The 21,155-nt window shown below is 42.8% G+C and overlaps 2 protein-coding genes across 2 annotated transcripts; both read left to right on the forward strand.

Moving 5' to 3' along the window:
* The first annotated feature begins 3,379 nt into the window (after positions 1-3,379).
* On the forward strand, positions 3,380-4,549 carry LOC139386757 (proteasome subunit beta type-11-like). Its single transcript, XM_071132570.1, has 2 exons — positions 3,380-4,086; positions 4,210-4,549. Exons 1-2 carry the CDS (start codon positions 3,380-3,382, stop codon positions 4,547-4,549), a joined length of 1,047 nt encoding a protein of 348 aa, XP_070988671.1.
* Positions 4,550-7,676: 3,127 nt separating this feature from the next.
* LOC139387299 (proteasome subunit beta type-5-like) lies at positions 7,677-16,393 on the forward strand. Its single transcript, XM_071133413.1, has 3 exons — positions 7,677-7,961; positions 8,561-8,867; positions 15,756-16,393. The coding sequence occupies exons 1-3, from the start codon at positions 7,737-7,739 to the stop codon at positions 16,040-16,042; spliced, it is 819 nt and encodes a 272-aa protein (XP_070989514.1). The 5' UTR covers positions 7,677-7,736; the 3' UTR covers positions 16,043-16,393.
* The last annotated feature ends 4,762 nt before the right edge of the window (positions 16,394-21,155 follow it).

Here is a 21,155-nt window from a genome sequence, read left to right on the forward strand (position 1 = left end):
TTAGTGATGAGCTTTGGGGGCACTATGGTGTTGAACCCTGAGCTGTAGTCAATTAATAGCATTCTCACATAGGTGTTCCTTTTGTCCAGGTGGGAAAGGGCAGTGTGGTGTGCAATAGAGATTGCATCAACTGTGGATCTGTTGGTGCAGTATGTAAATTGGAGTGGGTCTAGGGTTTCTGGGATAATGGTGTTGATGTAAGCCATGACCAGCATTTCAAAGTATTTAATGGCTACAGACGTGAATGCTACGGGTCGGTAGTCATTTAGGCAGGTTACTTTAGTCTTCTTGGGCACAGGGACTATTGTGGTCTGTTTGAAACATGTTGGTATTACAGACTCAGACAGGGAGAGTTTGAAAATGTCAGTGAAGACACTTGCCAGTTGGTCAGCGCATGCTCGGAGTATACGTCCTGGTAATCTGTCTGGCCCAGCGGCCTTGTGAATGTTGACCTGTTTAAAGGTCTTACTCACATCACACGCAGAGTGCGTGATCACACAGTTGTCCGGAACAGCTGATGCTCTCATGCATGTTTCAGTGTTACTTGCCTCGAAGCTTGCATAGAAGTTATTTAGCTTGTCTGGTAGGCTCGTGTCACTGGGCAGCTCTAAGCTGTGTTTCCCTTTGTAATATTTTGCAAGCCCTGCCACATCCGATGAGCGTTGGAGCCGGTGTAGTATGATTCGATGTTAGTCCTGTATTGATGCTTTGCCTGTTTGATGGTTTGTCGGAGGGCATAACGGGATTTCTTATAAGCTTCCAGGTTCGAGTCCCGCTCCTTGAAAGCGGCAGCTCTACCCTTTAGCTCAGTGCGAATGTTGCCTGTAATCCATGGCATCTGGTTAGGGTATGTACATGCAGTCACTGTGGGGACGACGTTCTCGATGCACTTATTGATAAAGCCAGTGACTGATGTGGTGTACTCCTCAATGCCACCGGAAGAATCCCAGAACATATTCCAGTCTGCGCTAGCAAAACAGCCCTTTAGTTTAGCATCTGCTTCATCTGACCACTTTTTTATAGACCGAGTCGCTGGTGCTTCCTGCTTTAATTTTTGCTTGTAAGCAGGAATCAGGAGGTTAGAGTTATGGTCAGATTCACCAAATGGAGGGTAAGGGAAAGCTTTGTATGCATCTCTGTGTGTGGAGTAAAGTTGGTCTCTAATTGTTTTTCCCCTGGTTGCACATTTAACATGCTGATAGAAATGAGGTAAAACTGATTTAAGTTTCCCCGCATTAAAGTTCCTGGCCACTAGGAGCGCCGCCTCTGGATGAGTATTTTCCTGTTTGCTTATGGTAGAATACAGCTCATTGAGTGTGGTTTTAGTGCCAGCCTCGGCCTGTTGTGGTATGTAGCTACGAAAAATACAGATAGTGTGGTCTACAGCTTATCAGGAGATACTCTACCTCAGGCGAGAAAAACCTTGAGACTTCCTTAGATATCGTGCACCAGCTATTATTTGCAAATATGAATAGGCCCCTGCCCTGTGTCTTACCAGAGGCTGCTGTTCTGTCCTGCTGATAGAGTGTATAACCCACCAGCTGTATGTTCTTAATGTCGACGTTCAGCCACGACTCGGTGAAACACAAGATGTTACAGTTTTTCATGTCCCGTTGGTAGGATATACGTGCTTTCAGTTCCTCTCATTCATTTTCCAGCGATTGGACGTTAGCTATCAGAACAGAAGGAAAGGGCAGATAAGCCACTCGTCACCTGATCCTCACAAGGCATCCTGATCTCTTTCCGCGAAACCTACGTTTCCTTTTCCAGCGAATCACGGGGATCTGGGCCTGGTTGTGTGTCTAGTATATCCCTTGCGTCTGACTCATTGAAGAAGTACTCCTTATACAATTTGAGGTGAGTAATCCCAGTTCTGATGTCCAGAAGCTCTTTTCGGTCATAAGAGACGGAAGCAGCAACATTTTGTGCAAAAAACACACAAAAAAACCTAACAAAATAGCATGGTTGGTTAAGAACCAATAAGATGGCAGCCCTCCCCTCCGGCGCCATCTTGTATATATCCCCCTTTCCCTATGGGTTATTGTGTGTAGATAGATAACAAAAAAACAACATTTAAACCATTTTAAATTCGTGCTGCAACACAACAAAATGTGGAATAAGTCAAGGGGCATGAATACTTTCTGAAGGCACTGTATTTATTGGAAAGGAGCATCAAGCTCATCACTGTGCACTTTCACCACCCTGTGAAGTTCATCATAATTCATTTAATCTGTAGCCTAATAACCTGCATACTTTCCTGAGCCGTAGTGGGAGGACCACATGACTAGTCATCGCGTGACTCCAAGTTGACTTCAATATGATGGTTAATATATCAATATTTGAGCATAAAAGCATTTCCACCGTTATTTTTCACATAATTAATTGTCTAGCGTATTTTGTTTTGTCGGGATTTGGAACATTTACCGACAAGGCCTGTCGTGACATTTGTTTATGCAACATGTACTTTACTCGATAAAAAGGTTGGATGGTAAACTAGAAAAAGGTTTAGTCCAAATCAAACGTTGGGCATAATATTTATTTAATATTATGAGTCCTATAAATTAAAATGGCCAATTTTGGTGCAATTAATTAGCTTAATTTCTGAGATCAAATTATATTTCAACAAAATAATGTTGCATGAATGCTAATCTTATCTGTTTCTAACAACAGAAACGATTTCAGAACAATATGAGATGGTGTCGAGATGGTGTCGAAATCCTCTTCCTTGTTCTTTTTGAAGGGTAACAACCCTTTTGTGAATAATAATAATAATAATTGGATTTACCTTCAAATATAACTCACAGATATAAAATTACATTAAATGTGAAACAAAAAATGCAACAAGAGGACATGTTTATGCAAGTACAAGTGTCGCTTCACTAATGTGGCCTATTGACAAGCTGCCTCAGAATTTACCCTGTAGTGTTTGTAGAGTCGCTTCTCTATATTGTATCACCATCACAACAGAAGCACTATCATATATCGCTAAGTCAAGCTAAATGCTTGTGAGAAATATTAGTGTGTGTGTGTGTGTTTGTGCGCGCATGTGTGTGCCAGACTGCTATATAAAAACACTTCAAGTTCAGTGTCATTGTATTTGGGGAGAGAGTTGATACCAAGCAGGACTGTCATATACAAGGCCGTAAAAATGGATTTCACTGGGAGAAATTGAACAAGCCTAAGGACACTTTCTCTGGATTATGGATTGCTCTGAGCTGTTAAATGTTATTGCCTCTCCTTATTGAGAGATTACACTGAGCATCAACCTTTTACTCAAATTCAAGGGACAGTAAATCTGTTTTTGTAGGGAGATTGAGTCTGTTTTGTGATCTTTATTGCATTGATATCTACCACAATCCATCAGCAAAAGACCATCACAATGGCTTTACAAGACGTCAGTGGCTTTCAGGACACCCCTATGTCTCACATGTGGAACAGTCCTGCCTCACTATCTGGGCCTATGGGAGATACCACTCCTCTCCTGGACATGGCTGATGAAAGGATCCTTGGTTGGGGAAGGTTTAAATCATCTGAGAGAGATGGAGGGGTCCCTCTGCGCTTTTTCATACCTCCTCCTCAGAGCTCTGTTCCTTTCCGCTGTGACAACAGACACACGTCCCTTTCTTCCCTGTCTACCTCCTCATCACCGCCCACCCGCCGCCCATTCCCTTTGTCTCATGGAACCACTACCCTGGCCTTTGTGTTCCAAGGAGGTGTTATAGCAGCGGCAGACACACGTGCCAGCTGCTCAGGGCTTGTTGCCTGTCCCTCTGCCCAGAAGATCCTGCCCATCCACTCCCATTTACTGGTCACCACTTCAGGCAGTGGTGCAGACTGCATGCTATGGGAGAGAATCCTGGCCAGAGAGATCCGCCTTTACCAGCTACGCCACGGCCGCCGCTTGTCAATTACTGGCTCTGCCAAGCTCCTCTCTCATATGCTGCACCCCTTTAAGGGGACTGATGTGTGTGTGGCAGCCACTCTTTGTGGCTGGGATGTAGAGGAGGTTAGGGTGGAGGAATTCAAGGGAAAAAGAGTTGATAGGATGGGATCAGGCAGAGACGACAGCATCTCTCCAGCAAAACGGCCCGTTGAAGAGACAGTAATGTCAACTAGTGATGCTTGTAGTCAAGATGACTTGACTGACAGTGCCTGTGAGAGAACAAGACATGCAGTAACTGACGTGGACCTGACAAGATCCCCTGTCAGGGATCGTTGTGGCCCAAAGCTGTTCTATGTGTGCAGTGATGGCACCCGGCTGCAGGGAGAGCTCTTCTCGGTTGGCTCAGGTTCGCCTTATGCTTACGGAGTGCTGGATGGAGAGGTGCGGTGGAGCCTGAATGAGGAGGAGGCTATCTCATTGGCCAGAGAAGCTGTGTACAGAGCCACACACAGAGATGCATATTCAGGGAACTGTGTGGACCTTTTCCACATCACTGCCCAAGGATATTGCCGAAGAGACAGGGAGGATCTGAGAGAGGAGTACCACAGAGAGAGGGAGAGGGTGCTGAAGAGGGGAAAAGAAGAGAGTGAGGAAGATAAGAAATAGGGATTGATAAATGGGGAAGGGGGATGGTTGGGGTTAGAGGGTAGGGGTAGATTTAGCCCATTCATAGCTGCTAATTACCTTTAGCGTCTATTCATGAACGTATATCTTTTGGCCCGGGGAGTTTAATGAAGAGCCCCGACACTCGTGCTGAACGTTAACATTCATCGCTTGCAGTACGGTTTTGGAAACATAAGGAACGTATATTTCATATCAGCCATATTTCCATGTTACAGCTCTTGTTTACAGAAAACAGATGGAAGACAGAGGTGACTACCTCTGCTAATTAGCTATCTGCGTCTCCGAACACCTGTGTGTAAACGGAAGACGGACACCATAATTGTGTTGTCACAAAAAAATACTGTTGGCGGCAACTCTGTTAAAACCGGTTAAAATAGTGTACAGTAAATGTAGCCTATATTTAGCATTTGGGAATTTATTTTGATGTGATATGAAGGTAGAGGGCTTTATGTTTCTAGAACTGTACCGCAATTGAGAATTAATTCACGCTTAGATGGAGTATTTGGATGTTTGGACTGCCAGAGCCAATTCGCCTAGAAACAGAACATGTCAGTTCCTTGGACTATAGGGAGTAATTGTATGCTTCTTTAGTTCATTCTTGGGCTAGGGTAGATTTAAGGAAAATGTAAAGTAAATAGAATCACTGGCCACTTTTTACAGAAAGTAAGGGCAATGCATGCAGAGATGGTGGGGCAGATACAGGGTGTGGGTGGAGAGGGAGAGAATGAAGAGGAAAGGTTGGCAACAAGCAAGGAATAAATTAGATGAGAGCTGCTGCCACAGTCTGCCAGTGAGATACTATTTCTTCTTGGATTAAGTTTAACAGCGGTTGGCATCCTGCCAGTGCAATAGTGGCCGCTCTTAACATTTGGCGTCTTCGATTCAAAGAAGACAGAAAAGAAAGATGCCGGGAGTCATGCAACATCTTTGGTCTTGACTCTAGGTGTGGGGAAGAGGAGATCAGTAGAGCGAGAGAAAATACAGAGAGGTGGAGTAAAATGGCATGGAGTGGAGTGAAAGCTGAGTTCGAATCGAGCAGAGCATCAAGCTAAGTTGGTGAAGATGAAAGTCCTGAATGGACAACAGCAGTGTCAAACTGGAACAAAAGGAAATTGTCTAAAATTGGAGTGAAGGATACGTCTACGAATGATAGTGATTTGCTTACTTTTTTGGGGGGTGTCTTATTTTGATTCATTGTATTTCTGAAGAACAGAGGAAGATTGCAGTGGGCCTCAAAGGAATCCGGACAACAGAAGTTTCGTGCTTTGAACTTCAGAGTAGATCACCCGTCAAAAGAGTAATCTCAGGGGTGACGATGGATGTTCATGTTGAATACCTAAGGAGAATTCCTGGTGTGGTTGGTGCCCGGCTTCTGACTTGCTGGGTGAATGGAGAGAAGAAGAAAGTCTGTTGGTCCTATTGTTTTTTTTGACAAAGAGCATCTACCTACGCATGTGAAGCTTGGTTATGTAAGATACAGTGTTAGAGCTTTCGTTCCCAAACCACTGCAGTGTAAGAACTGGATTGTTGTTTCAAGTGTGTGCAGACGGACAGAGTATACTGAAGAACGATGTGTAGAAGGACGACGGTGTTGCAATTGTGGTGGGGTTCATGATCCCGAGTTCCTGGAGTGAAGGAGATTGAGTTGGCAAAAGTTAGTGATCAATCGAATCTCCTATGCGGAGGCGATTAAAATAATTTATTAAACAAGTGATGCTAGTGAACTTAGGGTAGTGGATGCACCACAGTCTGTAGTAAAAGTTTGCTGCCAGTCAAACAATACCCTGTGTGTTAAAAAGGTAGAGTTCCTGGCCACATTTATAAACTGTACAACTCAAGTCTCAACGAAGTCTATAAAACTGGACATTGTGACTGCAGCAGGAAAGTCTTTGGGACATAAAGATTTTACATCTGAAGACATGCAAGGGGTACTGGTGCCAGAAGAAGGCCTGCCCTCCGAGGCTCCCCTTGTGCCTGTGCAGGGATCAGATCTATACATTTTTTTAACAGTAAAGTTGTTTGATTTATTTAATAACATTTTAGGTATACACTACTGTTCAAAAGTTTGGGGTCACTTAGAAATGTCCTTGTTTTTGAAAGAAAAGCATTTTTTTTTTTTGTCCATTAAAATTACATTAAATGTATCCAAAATGCAGTGTAGATATTGCTAATGTTGTAAATGACTATTGTAGCTGGAAACGGCTGATTTTTTTAAATGGAATATCTACATAGGCGTACAGTGGTCCATTATCAGCAACTATCACTCATGTGTTCCAATGGTGCACTGTGTTAGCTAATCCAAGTTTATAATTTTAAAGGCTAATTGATCATTAGAAAACACTTTTGGAATTATGTTAGCACAGCTGAAAACTGTTGTTCTGATTAAATAAGCAATAAAACTGTCCTTCTTTAGACTAGTTGAGTATCTGGAGCATCAGTTCGATTACAGGCTCAAAATGACCAGAAACAGAGACCTTTCTTCTGAAACTCGTCAGTCTATTCTTGTTCTGAGAAATGAAATCTTTTCCATGAGAGAAATTGCCAAGAAACTGAAGATCTCGTACAATGCTGTGTTCTTCTCCCTTTACAGAACAGCGCAAACGGGCCCTAATCAGAATAGAAAGAGGAAGTTGGAGGCCCCAGTGCGCAACTGAGCAAGAGGACAAGTACATTAGAGTGTCTAGTTTGAGAAACAGACCCCTCCCTCACAAGTCCTCAACTGGCAGCTTCATTAAATAGTACACGCAAAACACCAGTCTCAATGTCAACAGTGAAGAAGCGACTCCGGGAATAGCATTAATTTCTCAGAACAAGATATTGGGCCTCTGTATGCCTATGTAGATATTCCATTAAAAATCAGCCGTTTCCAGCTACAATAGTCATTTACAACATTAGCAATGTCTACACTGTATTTCTGATCAATTTGATGTTATTTTAATGGACAAAAAAATGTGTTTTTCTTTCAAAAGCAAGGACATTTCTAAGTGACCCCAAACTTTTGAATGGTATATATAAATCCCAGAGTCGTTAGTACCGTTCAAAAGTTATGAAGTGTTATCCTCTTTTCATCCCGTACAGTAGGTGGCGGGATGCACATCCAATTGTGCATTCGCAAAAATACCATAGAAGGAGACGTGTATGTCGGTTGATCTCCAAAACACTTTCAAAGATGGCGTTGTCTAGTGTCTTGCAGAGTGAGTCTGCGGATTTTTCATTTAATAATGACCGGTCTTTTTCATTTGGTTGTCGATTCGGTCAGACCGACTTGGGATTTGGGGCTGCACCGGGCGACAGACTTAATTTCGCCATAAAAGCTTCACTCGGCCCTGACGACAAGGACGGCCCGGAGAGAAAAATAGAATTTCTCCATGGGACTACCACCTTGGCTTTCAAAGTAAATTAAGATGGCTAGTTAAAGCCTTTTTTTATGTAAAATAACTCACACATTAACTAAAATGATATCCGTGATTAATTGTATTTGATATCAGCTATATCTAGCTATATTGGTGACGTGTTCTTGAGTTTCTTGCTTTGTCTATTTTTCAGTTTTCTTGATGGTTAGCTAGCTAGCTTATGTTAGCGTGTTAATTGTGCTTGCTCATTGCCAAAGCTAGCCAAGCTTGCAAGCTAGCTATTTAAATAACTGCCTACAGTAGCTTGACAGTACTGACAGTTCTCCAGCTAGATTACAAGTTTGCTTTATCCAAATGTGTCACATACTAGCTAGTAGCCACAGTTTATTTGCTTGGCATTTGTCAGTAATTTCAATTGCACATAGTCCTATCCAGGGCAAAGGTTACTTGCTAAGTATACATTACATACTGGCCTAAACGTTGTTCATGAGAATTTGTATCCTTCTAAAAGTGTTGGATCAACTTCTCTGTAGCAGAAATAAACCATCAACTGACAGGCAGTAAGGCCACCAGTTTCTCAAGTCAAGAGCAGCTGGCCCTCCTTAACTAACCTGCAATCCCATTTGTCATCATTCCACAGTTCCAACATGGCGTCATCGTGGCGGTGGACTCTCGGGCCACAGCTGGCGCCTACATCGCCTCCCAGACTGTAAAGAAGGTTATAGAGATTAACCCGTACCTGCTGGGCACCATGGCTGGAGGTGCAGCAGACTGCAGCTTCTGGGAGCGCCTACTGGCCCGCCAGTGTCGCGTCTATGAGCTTCGCAACAAGGAGCGCATCTCTGTGGCAGCTGCCTCCAAGCTTCTGGCAAATATGGTGTACCAGTATAAAGGCATGGGCCTCAGCATGGGCACCATGGTGTGTGGTTGGGACAAGAGGGGGCCAGGTAATTACAACTCCTACACTGAGCACACGTGTTACCCCAATTGACGTAGCTATGTTACAGTGGAACCCCAGTCATACATGTATTTGTATTTGTTTACACTATGATCCGGTGAACTAGCCAACTATGTAAACTGTTTTCCCATACTCATACCAAAGGTTAGTAGCTGCTCAGAGTATGTTAGTTAGTATGTTAGTTAGTAGCTGCTCAGAGTGTGAGGTGTGTGTGTGTGTATATATATTATTTTTTGTGGTTCATAATAGCAATAGTTAGCAGGGATTGAGTGAACTTCTCCTGTCTCTGCTGCTTGTTAAAATGTTTACAACACATCAGCTGTCAACAGTTACCAACACAGTTCAGAAAGTAGGCTAAGTACTGGATTGAGTGCATTTTGGTTGTCTCCCACTAGATGGCATTGCTGTCACACTTGCTTACATTTGTGTATTTAACTTGTGTTTTTAGATGCTGTGAGGTAATAGCCAGTAGCCTACATTTACAGTACATGAGGTGTGCTTAAAGAGGGCTGCACCATGATGCTGTGATGGGAGATTGATAGGCTGGGACTGTGGGCCAGGGAGAGCCGGCGTGGTGATTGACGCAAGGTCTCGGCCCGGACAATTGGGTCCATGCATAAAGTGGTTCTGCTTGATCGATGAGCTTTGTTCACAGAGTGCGGAGTATGTGTGGACTTTCAGACTGCCTGGGACCTTGGTGACTCGTATTAAATCCTGCAATAAATCGCGTGAATAATGATCCCACTATAAGTGCAGTAGGAATGGCAGCAGCTACAATGCCAGTGATTGAATGGAGAGGTAAATGTCATCTAAATTAAATCAATCTCGATTAAGAGAAAGCTCATTAGCGGTTACAATGATGTCAAGCACTGTTATTCTGGTGATTAAGAGTCTTAAGTGGCACAAGAAATATATCTAATGAAGTATGTTAAGATCTTGACTAATATGACTGTAATAATATTCAATGCCATGGCTCTCATATGTTGAACAGGCTTAGTGCCTGGTAATAACATTCAATGCCATGACTCTCATATGGTGAACAGGCTTAGTGCCTGGTAATAACATTCAATGCCATGACTCTCATATGGTGAACAGGCTTAGTGCCTGGTAATAACATTCAATGCCATGACTCTCATATGGTGAACAGGCTTAGTGCCTGGTAATAACATTCAATGCCATGACTCTCATATGGTGAACAGGCTTAGTGCCTGGTAATAACATTCAATGCCATGACTCTCATATGGTGAACAGGCTTAGTGCCTGGTAATAACATTCAATGCCATGACTCTCATATGGTGAACAGGTTTAGTGCCTGGTAATAACATTCAATGCCATGACTCTCATATGGTGAACAGGCTTAGTGCCTGGTAATAACATTCAATGCCATGACTCTCATATGGTGAACAGGCTTAGTGCCTGGCTGCTAGATGGTGTGAGTTAACGCACACCTCTCGTTGTCGTGTTCTGTTGCTGGTTTCTAGGACACAAATCGTCTCATGTTTTGTGATCAGTGGACTTAAAGTAACTGTCCAGTGAAAAGCTCACTTTTAAAAGTTCTTATTCTGTTAACTCGTATCCAAATAATGTTGTTGACTCATACTCTACTCCTGTTTGTGGCTAAAGGGGAAAAAACACTTCAAAAGCAAGAATCATTTTTAGTGACACATTCTGTACGCCCACACCATTCCAACACAATTAACATACTTAATTTAAAAAAATTGGGGGAAGGAAAACTTTCACTATTAATTATATTTCAAAGAAATCTGGGAACATTTAACAGTTACTTTTAAAAGGTAAGCGTCATAAAATGGAGAGAGACTATATATATATATTTTTTTAACCTTTATTTAACCAGGCAAGTCAGTTAAGAACAAATTCTTATTTTCAATGACGGCCTAGTGGGTTAACTGCCTGTTCAGGGGCAGAACGACAGATTTGTACCTTGTCAGCTCGGGGGTTTGAACTTGCAACCTTCCGGTTACTAGTCCAACGCTCTAACCACTAGGCTACCCTGCCTAGTGATGATGCATTGACAGCCAAGTTAATGCACTGTAATACCAAACCACATAGGCTCCTGAAGTGAGTGAGTCAGTGGATTTGCACAGGTAGCAGGAGCTGCACAGTATAGGTAAGCTGCTGTTCCCTAGTGAGTGTGAGGCTGAGCATCTGTTTTTGAAGCCCCTGGCCTCCTTTCCCTTGGAGCGGAGCCAGTGATGTGTTTAAGTGAGACAGACACATTCAGACAGACAGACACTCTGCTCGTCCGTCTGATGCCAGCCCCTGCTCTTCTGAAGGCTGTCACTCTGATGTTCCTCAGCGCTGACATGAAAAAGAGCTAGAGCTTAACTGCCTGTCACCTAACTGGTGGAGTGGAAGGCGAGGCGCTATGCCGGAACGTTCCGCCTTTCGCAGCCCGCCGCCTTCCTGCAGGTTTATGTGGGCTCGTGAATTTAAGCCCTTTTGTTCTGCCATGATGAGCGTCCCCCTCTCCCCTCATCTTCTGTGCGGCTTCTCAGTGACGCACTCTCCCTCCCCCTCCGTCATCCCAATCTACATTATTGCGTTCTCTACATAGATCCCAGGTGTTTTATGGATGTGGAGGTGTTGGTGCTTTTTTCCCTGCCTGGCCCTGAAGAGCCACCCTCCTCCTTCCTCCCTGCCTCTTTGCATGAGTGGCTGCCTTTTAGAAAAGTCTCTTCTGTTACATTTTTAACCAGTCCTCAGTCTTCACTCGCAGCTCCAAAATGGCAAATTATCCTGGCGCATAGGCAGGAGCTTAGTGATTATCAGTGAGAGCAAACGACGCGTATAGAAGGTGCAATTTGCCAGTTGAAAGCAATTGTGACTTCTTAAAGCACACTTCTTTAAGAAATTGCTCTAATAGGCTGTCCTTAACTGGCCTGGGAGCTGTACTCTGTGTGTGTGTGTGATTCACAATTATCATAGGTTCATGTTTTGATGGTGTTGAGGGACTGGCTTTTTCCCTCCCTGATTCACCATCTGTAGGTTGGCTCTCTGGTGGAACAGCACAGGCTTGTGGGGCTAGTCACTGCTGCTGCGTCACTGTGATCAAGCCCTCTGCGTGTCACATTGGGGATTAAACTGTCTCACAAGTCATCCTTGCAAATACACCAGCCTGAATTTTGTGTGTGTATGTGTGCTTGCATTATCAAGTGTAGCATGTGCGAGTGTGTATATATGAATATGGTTGTGATTTTGTTTAGTTTTTCCATCTTTCCTCTGAGTTCGGGTCACCTGCTTGGCCCGGTATGGGTCGATAGTTAATTTGGGTGTGTTGGGAGGGATCAATAAGGCCTAGAGCAGCGCCCCGGGGTAGACAGGCAGGCAGTGTTTCGGGATGTGCCTCGTCAGCAGGTTCTGCTGGGCTTGGTTTACTCTGAGAGGATGCAGCTGTTCACATTCCCTCTGGAGGGCACCGCATGGTGTGTGCACTTGGATCTATTACGTGTTTGTGTGTGTGAGAGAGAGAAGTGTGTTTGTGGATGGTAGGGCTGTCCCTAACTAAAAAAAAAAAAATTATAATCTTGGTCGACTGAGTTGTCTGTTCTTTCAACCAAGCGATTGGTAGACATTTTTTTAAAGTGCATTTTTTAAATATATATTTGACACATCCTATGTTTTTATAAAAATCATCTATATGTGGGCTACTGAGCTTGCCTGATGCTTTAAGCACGGTTATTTAAAAATAAAGTAAAACAAATGACTAAGAGTCCGAGATCAATGTAGGCTAACCTGTTCCCGACCCTCCTCTTCTGCTGCTGGCCTTCGCAGATTCTGCCATTATGCTCCTGAAGTTGCCGGTAAGAGCCTACACCAGCGGTTTGGAGTGCCAAGTTATCATACCCTTTCTACTGATCTGCGTGCAAGTTATGATTTTCATGTGCACATTTTCGTGGAACAGTTTCATTTAATTTATAATAGTCTATATATCTCAAAATAAATTGGGTTCAAGTTTGTCATTGAGTGACCCAGCCAGAGTCCATTCAGAGACTTGTCCCAAAGCCATTCCTGCGTTGTCTTGTCTGTGTGCTTAGGGTCGTTGTCCTGTTGGAAGTGAACCTTCTCCCCAGTCTGAAGTTTTGAGTGCTCTGGAGCAGGTTTTCGTCAAGGATCTCTCTGCGCTTTGCGCCGTTCAATTTTCCCTCGAACCTGACTAGTCTCCTAGCCCCTGCCGCTAAAAAACATCCCCACAGCATGATGCTGCTACCACCATGCTTCACCGTAGGGATGATGCCAGGTTACCTCCAGATCTGACGCTTGGCCTCTTGGTTTCATTAGACTAGAAACATGTTTCTTATGATCTGAGAGTCCTTTTAGGTGCCTTTTGGAAAATTCCAAGCAGGCTGTTATGTGCCTTTTACTGAGGAGTGGCTTCCATCTGGCCACTACCATATATACCTGATTGGTGAAGTGCTGCAGAGATGATTGTCCTTCTGGAAGGTTTTCCCATCTCCCCAGAGGAACTCTGTCAGAGTGACCATCGGGTTCTTGGACACTTCCCTGACCAAGGCCCTTCTCCCCCGATTGCTCAGTTTGACAGGCCGGCCAGCTCTAGGAAGAGTCTTGGTGGTTCCAAACTTCTTCCATTTAAGAATGATGGAGGCCTCTGTGTTCTTGGGGACCTTCAATGCAGCAGAAATGTTTTGGTACCCTTCCCCAGATCTGTGCCTCGACACAATCCTGTCTCGGAGCTCTACGAACAATTCCTTGGACCTCATGGCTTGGTTTTTGCTCTGACATGCGCTGTCAACTGTGGGACCTTATGTAAATAAGCTATTTATTTTTTATAAGTCTGCAAATTCTAAACCTGTTTTCACTTTGTTATTATGGGATATTGTGTGTAGTTAGATTTGATTTGAGGGTAAAAAAAAATATTTAATACATTTTAGAGTACGGCTGTAATGTTACCATGTAGAAAAACTCAAGGAGCCTGAATACTTTCCGAATTGGGGGTGTGTGTGTGTGTGTGTGTGTGTGTGTGTGTGTGTATATATATATATATATATATATATATATATATGCTCAAAAAAATTAAGGGAACACTAAAATATTAATTACTTTTTTCTTTACATAGTTGAATGTGCTGACAACAAAATCACACAAATGATCAATGGAAATCTAATTTATCAACCCATGGAGGTCTGGATTTGGAGTCACACTCAAAATTTAAAGTGGAAAACCACACTACAGGCTGATCCAACTTTGATGTAATGTCCTTAAAACAAGTCAAAATGAGGCTCAGTAGTGTGTGTGGCCTCCACGTGCCTGTATGACCTCCCTACAACGCCTGGGCATGCTCCTGATGAGTCTGTGCTCCTGGACAGTCTGTGGTGCAACGTGGCATCTGGGACATGCTCAATTGGATTCAGGTCTGGGGAACGGGCGGGCCAGTCCATAGCATCAATATCTTCCTCTTGCAGGAACTGCTGACACACTCCAGCATTAGGAGGAACCCAGGGCCAACCGCACCAGCATATGGTCTCACAAGGGGTCTGAGGATCTCATCTCGGTACCTAATGGCAGTCAGGCTACCTCTGGCGAGCACATGGAGGGCTGTGCGGCCCCCCCAAAGAAATGCCACCCCACACCATGACTGACCCACCGCCAAACCGGTCATGCTGGAGGATGTTGCAGGCAGCAGAACGTTCTCCACGGCGTCTCCAGACTCTGTCACATCTGTCACGTGCTCAGTGTGAACCTGCTTTCATCTGTGAAGAGCACAGGGCGCCAGTGGCGAATTTGCCAATCTTGGTGTTCTCTGGCAAATGCCAAACGTCCTGCACGGTGTTGGGCTGTAAGCACAACCCCCACCTGTGGACATCGGGCCCTCATACCACCCTCATGGAGTCTGTTTCTGACCGTTTGAGCAGACACATGCACATTTGTGGCCTGCTGGAGGTCATTTTGCAGGGCTCTGGCAGTGCCCCTCCTTGCACAAAGGCGGAGGTAGCGGTCCTGCTGCTGGGTTGTTGCCCTCCTACAGCCTCCTCCACGTCTCCTCATGTACTGGCCTGTCTCCTGGTAGCACCTCCATGCTCTGTACACTACGCTGACAGACACAGCAAACCTTGCCACAGCTCGCATTGATGTGCCATCCTGGATGAGCTGCACTACCTGAGCCACTTGTGTGGGTTGTAGACTCCGTCTCATGCTACCACTAGAGTGAAAGCACCGCCAGCATTCAAAAGTGACCAAAACATCAGCCAGGAAGCATAGGAACTGAGAAGTGGTCTGTGGTCACCACCTGCAGAACCACTCCTTTATTGGGGATGTCTTGCTAATTGCCTATAATTTCCACCTGTTGTCTATTCCATTTGCACAACAGCATGTGAAATTTATTGTCAATCAGTGTTGCTTCCTAAGTGGACAGTTTGATTTCACAGAAGTGTGATTGACTTGGAGTTACATTGTGTTGTTTAAGTGTTCCCTTTATTTTTTTGAGCAGTGTGTATATATATATATATATATATATATATATATATATATATATATATATATATATATATATATATATATATATATATATATATAGTGTGTGTGTGTGTGTGTGTATGTGTATATATACACACACACACACACACACACACACACACACGTATGAATGTACATAGACTGACGTCCGTCAGTCTGTGTTGAACTGTGTCAGGGAAATTGAGGTGTAGGCTACACACTAGGGCTGACCCCATTAAGTGGACAGGCCGTAGGTCGGCCGAGAATTTTTTTAGACTAGCAGTGGGAAAAAAAAATATATATTTTAACCTACTTTACCTTAAATTAACCCACTTTACCTTGCTCTCCTCCTACCCCTCCCTGAATGTCAGATGGTATAGACTGATTCCTGTCTCTGCTTCCTCAGGGTTGTACTACGTGGACTCGGAGGGGAACCGTGTGTGCGGGGACCTGTTTGCAGTGGGCTCTGGGTCCATGTATGCGTACGGTGTGGTGGACAGCGGGCTGAGACAGGATCTTTCTGTGGAAGAGGCGTGTGAGCTGGGCCGCAGGGCTATCTACCAGGCCACATACCGAGATGCCTACAGCGGAGGACAGGTCAACCTATACCACGTCCACAGTGAGGGCTGGACCAGAGTCTCCCAGGAAGATGTATTGAAGCTGCACCACCAGTACCAAGAACCAAAGAAATAGAGAGGGGAGGGAGGAATGGTCGAAGAGTTTTTGAGAATTATAAGAATTAGGGATGGTTGATAAGGATATCGCAATAATTTTCTTCCGTTTTGGATGAATTTCATTTACACGTCCGTTATGGTTTACTTTCAGATATGTTCCTAGCTAATTTAAATGTTTGAACATTTTTCCCAAACAATGGGCTGCAGTTCCCCCACACTGTGTTTGATATGGGGGGCTCAATATACGGCTCACTCAGTCATGGAGTAGTCTCTCTCTTACACTGTTATAGCTCTACCTTGTAACCAGAACTGGGAAAGCAAATATTTTCTCAATAAATCCTGAGATGTTTTTTTTTCAGCTTGCAATGTGTATTTTTATGTGTGTCCTTTTGTTTTTCCTCCTGTGTTTACTGTAGATGTGCATGTTATTCATGTACACAACACGTTCTCACCTGTCATTTCATATTTTTCCTTGACATTGCTCCTTTCCCCAAAATGTTAATTTTCTGTTTACATTTTGTCATTTGCATCTGAGATCCTGATGTTTTCTGTTCCTCTACCGATAGCGACCCTTCTAACCCTGCTCTGTGATCCATTGGGGAGTAGCTGCAGTGTTTACATTTTAAACCATTGGAGTTGCTAATTACATATCTATCATTAATTGTGTTTCCTGTGTGGAATACAGTGTATTTTCCCCTCACGTGTAACTTCCCCTCCACTGGTTTAGCAACAATTTTATTTATTTTATTGGAAGGGAAATGTTTTGTTTAATTTCTCTATGACACATTTAGCTTCTCAATGCTAATGTTATGTGCCGCTCTGTCACTGTGCTTTACAATGTAACGATCTGCGTTGGGCTGTGAGGCCCTTCAGCGGTTTTATGGGCGGGAAACAACAGCAATGGGTAGACGTCTAAGCCCCTACCCCTTCAGCCAGGGTTAGAATCTAGTTTCACAGGTGGATAGTTGGCAGATGGAAAAATGAACAAATGGGATTTCAATAAATGTAAACAAGCCTTTTCCAGCGCTCTGCTCTGAGTAAAAAGAAGAGATGCGAATTGCAACCTCACAATGGCATTGTGTGTTGAGCTGGATTCATACAGAGCATTTAACTTACTGGTTAGTGGACCACTGATGAGATAGCAAGTTCGTATGAGTGCGCAAAGACTATTTTAAGGATAAGCACAAGATTCATAATTCAAATATTGAACTAATCTTGGTCTTCTCTTTCCAACATGATGAACTTGAGTGTGTAGAAGAACTGGAATTGTACAACATGAGGGGCCTGTGGCCAGTCATGACCGAAGTTCTCCACCAGTGGAGGACGAACGGTTGGAACATCCTCAGTGAATTTCATCATTTAAATAATGAAACAAAGTTATCCTTTTAATATTAAACTATACTAAATATATTTACGTCACCAAATAATTCATTCAAATACTGTTTTGCAAGGAAGGTCTATAGTAGTCTCAACAGCACTGTAGGGTAGCTAGTTTCCATACTCTAGGTACATTGACTTTAATACAAAACCTAGGAAGCTCATGGTTCTCACCCCTTTCCATGAACTTACACAGTAATTATGACAACTTCCTGAGGACGTCCTCCAACCTATCAGAGCTCTTCCAACATGAACTGACATGTCCACCCAATCAAAGGATCAGAGAATGAATCTGGTACTGAAAGCATAAGCTACATCTAGCTAACACTGCAGTGCATAAAATATGGTGAGAAGTTGACTCAAAGAGAGAGAAAGATAATAGTTACATTTCTTAAAAAACGAAGAACCAATAGAGAGAGCTAGTTATATTTTGTTGTATTTTTTTTCACATTCACGTAGCTAGTGAATGCAGCTAGCTAGTCTAGCCTCTTGAAAAAATGGATCACACAGAGAGGCACCCTATGATATCTACCTGGCTATGGCTATCCAACACTGGAACTCTTCCAAGTCAAGGTAAGCTTTTGGTTTTATGAATGTATCGCCACAGGGGTCTGCTGTTGTAACTGCTAAACTGCTTGCAGACTATACTTTACTGCATGATTGTAGCGGGTTTATTAACGCCTTAGTTCTAGTTACTAAGTTGACAATGACGCTTGCTAATAGGTTGACAGCGATGTAGGCTGTGCTTAGCGGTTAGCAGTTATGATATGAAGGTTTGGCTTGGAAAGTTTTTTTCACCTGGTCACAGACAGATGTGTTGTACACTGAAGTCCACAAATAAGAGGAAAAGGTGAGAAGAGGAGAGCTCTTATATGCGAGATGGAATTATACAACAAACAAATGGTCATGCTTTTTGTATTTGGCTGCTATGAAAGTGAAATGTTTGTGTGTGATCAAGGATGTATTAATTCCGCCGATTCTGTTAAAAAAACTTTTCTTACATGGAATGAAATGGGGATTAACATACTACCTGCATTTGAAACTGTTGTTTGCAACTGTTGGGCTAATAATTACATCCTAAATCCACTAGATGCAAGGAAGAGTGTGCAAGGCGGTACTCAATGTCACTGTCACTTTGATTACAAAAATTTCTCTCAAACTACGTTATGAACTTTCATTCATAGGCTAGGTTGTTACAACCTCATGATGGGTACAGGGAAAATGTGAGTTATGTAGTAGCCAAAACCTATTGATGTTACATTGAGCTGGGTGAATGGAATATGAATTATATGCTGTAATAGAAATGAGCCATTCTCATAAAAGATGTATTGTCTTCCCTCATCTTAAACTGCACCGACTGCCACTGGTCTCCACCCTTGGTATAGGGCCATTTAGCTCTCAATATAAGGGACATTTTTCAGTTTCACCATCTCATGATTTTCTCTCTCCGCTCTCATAATGCTTTAAAATCAACTATTGGATGGTGACACGGGGACGGTTTGACAAATGGTGAAAATAACATTGTGTTTGAACCTAAATAACAGTGCATTTTGAAAAAGACCAGCTGGTGAATGGCGATATAGGAAGGTGCCAGCACAATGATTTTCACAGTGTCAGAAAATAACCTCTATTCCCACGTTATGCCATCTGTCAGGTGGTCCTATGCGATTTTGGTCTCAGCTACCAAATCTGATTAGGGGTGAGGCTCCTGGGGGAGGCCAGTCTGTTAGATGAACACAGATCCATTTCAAACTGGATAGCTCCTGTGGATGGTCCTGTGTAGCTCAGTCGGTAGAGCATGGCGCTTGCAACGCCAAGGGTCGTGGGTTTGATTTCCGCTGGGGCCACCCATACGTGAAATGTGTGCACAGAGGACTGTAAGCCATTTTGGATAAAAGTACTATAATGGCATATACATTGCCTTCAGAAAGTATTCACACCCCTTGACTTTTTCCAAATTTTGTTGTGTTACAGCTTGAATGTATAGATTAAAAGGAGATTTAGTGTCACACCGTACCCCATAATGTCAAAGTGGAATTATATTTTTCAAAGTATTTACAAATGGATTACAAATGAAAAGCTGAAATTTCTTGAGCCAATCAGTATTCAACCCCTTTGTTATGGCGAGCCTAAATAGGTTCAGTAGTGAAACATTACCTTAAGTCATATAATAGGTTGTATGGACTCACTCTGTGTGCAATAATAGTGTTTAACATGATTTTTTAATCACTACCTCATCTCTGTACCTCACACATACAATTATCTGTAAAGTCCTTCAGTTGAGCAGTGAATTTCAAACACGGATTCCATCACAAAGACCAGGGAGGTTTTCCAATGCCTCGCAAAGAAGGACACCTATTGGTAGTTACATTTTATTTGTATTTTTTATCAGACATTGAATATTCCTTTGAGCATGGTGAAGTTATGAATTACACTTTGGATGGTATATCAATAGACCCAGTCACTAATAAGATACAGGCGTCAGTTGCAGGAGAGGAAAGAAATCTCACAGGGGTTTCACCATGAGGCCATGGTCACTTTAAAACAGTTACAGAGTTTAATGGCTGTGATAGGAGAAAACTGAGGATGGATCAAAAACATTGTAGTTACTCCATAATTCTAACCAAAATGACACAGTGAAAAGAAGGAAGCTTGTACAGAACAAATATATTCCAAACCATGCATCTTGTTCGTAATAAGGCACTAAAGTAAAACTGCAAAAAATGTGGCAAAGAAATGTACTTTATGTCCTGAATACAAAGCGTTAGGTTTGGGCCAAATACAACACTACACATAACTGAGTACCACTCTTCATATTTTCAAGCATGTTGGTGGCTGCATGATGTTATGGGAATGCTTTTCATCAACAAGGACTAGCGAGTTTTTTGGGATAAGAAGAAACGGAATAGAGCTAAGCACATGCAAAATCCTAGAGGAAAACCCGGTTCAGTCTGCTTTCCACCAGACAGACACTAAGAGATTAATTCACCTTTCAGCAGGACAATAACCGAAAACACAAGGCCAAATATACACTGGAGTTGCTTACCAAGATGACATTGAATGTCCCTGAGTGGCCTAGTTACAGTTTTGATTTAAATCAGCTTGAAAAGCTATGGCAAGACTTGAAAATGGCTGTCTAGCATTGATCAACAACCAACTTGACAGAGCTTGAAGAATAAACATTTTTATAATGTGAAAATATTGTACAATCCAGGTGTGCAAAGCTCTGACTTACCCAGAAAGACTCAAAGCTGTATTTACTGCCAAATACATATTGACTCAGGGGTGTGAATACTTATGTAATTTATATATTTCTGTATATTATTTTCAGTAGATCGAAAAACATGGATTCACTTTGTCATTATTGGGTATTGGAATGAAAAAAATCAATGTAATCCATTTTGAATTCAGGCTATAAAAACAACAAAATCAAATCAAATGTTATTTGTCACATACACATGGTTAGCAGATGTTAATGCGAGTGTAGCGAAATGCTTTTGCTTCGCTTCTAGTTCCGACAATGCAGTAATAACCAACAAGTAATCTAGCTAACAATTCCAAAACTACTACCTTATAGACACAAGTGTAAGGGGATAAAGAATATGTACATAAAGATATATGAATGAGTGATGGTACAGAGCAGCATAGGCAAGATACAGTAGATGGTATTGAGTGCAGTATATATATATGAGATGAGTATGTGGAATAAGTCAAGGGGTATGAATACTTTCTGAAGGCACTGTATTATTATTATT

This window comes from Oncorhynchus clarkii, chromosome 28 (assembly GCF_045791955.1).
Source record: "Oncorhynchus clarkii lewisi isolate Uvic-CL-2024 chromosome 28, UVic_Ocla_1.0, whole genome shotgun sequence".
NCBI lineage: Eukaryota > Metazoa > Chordata > Actinopteri > Salmoniformes > Salmonidae > Oncorhynchus > Oncorhynchus clarkii.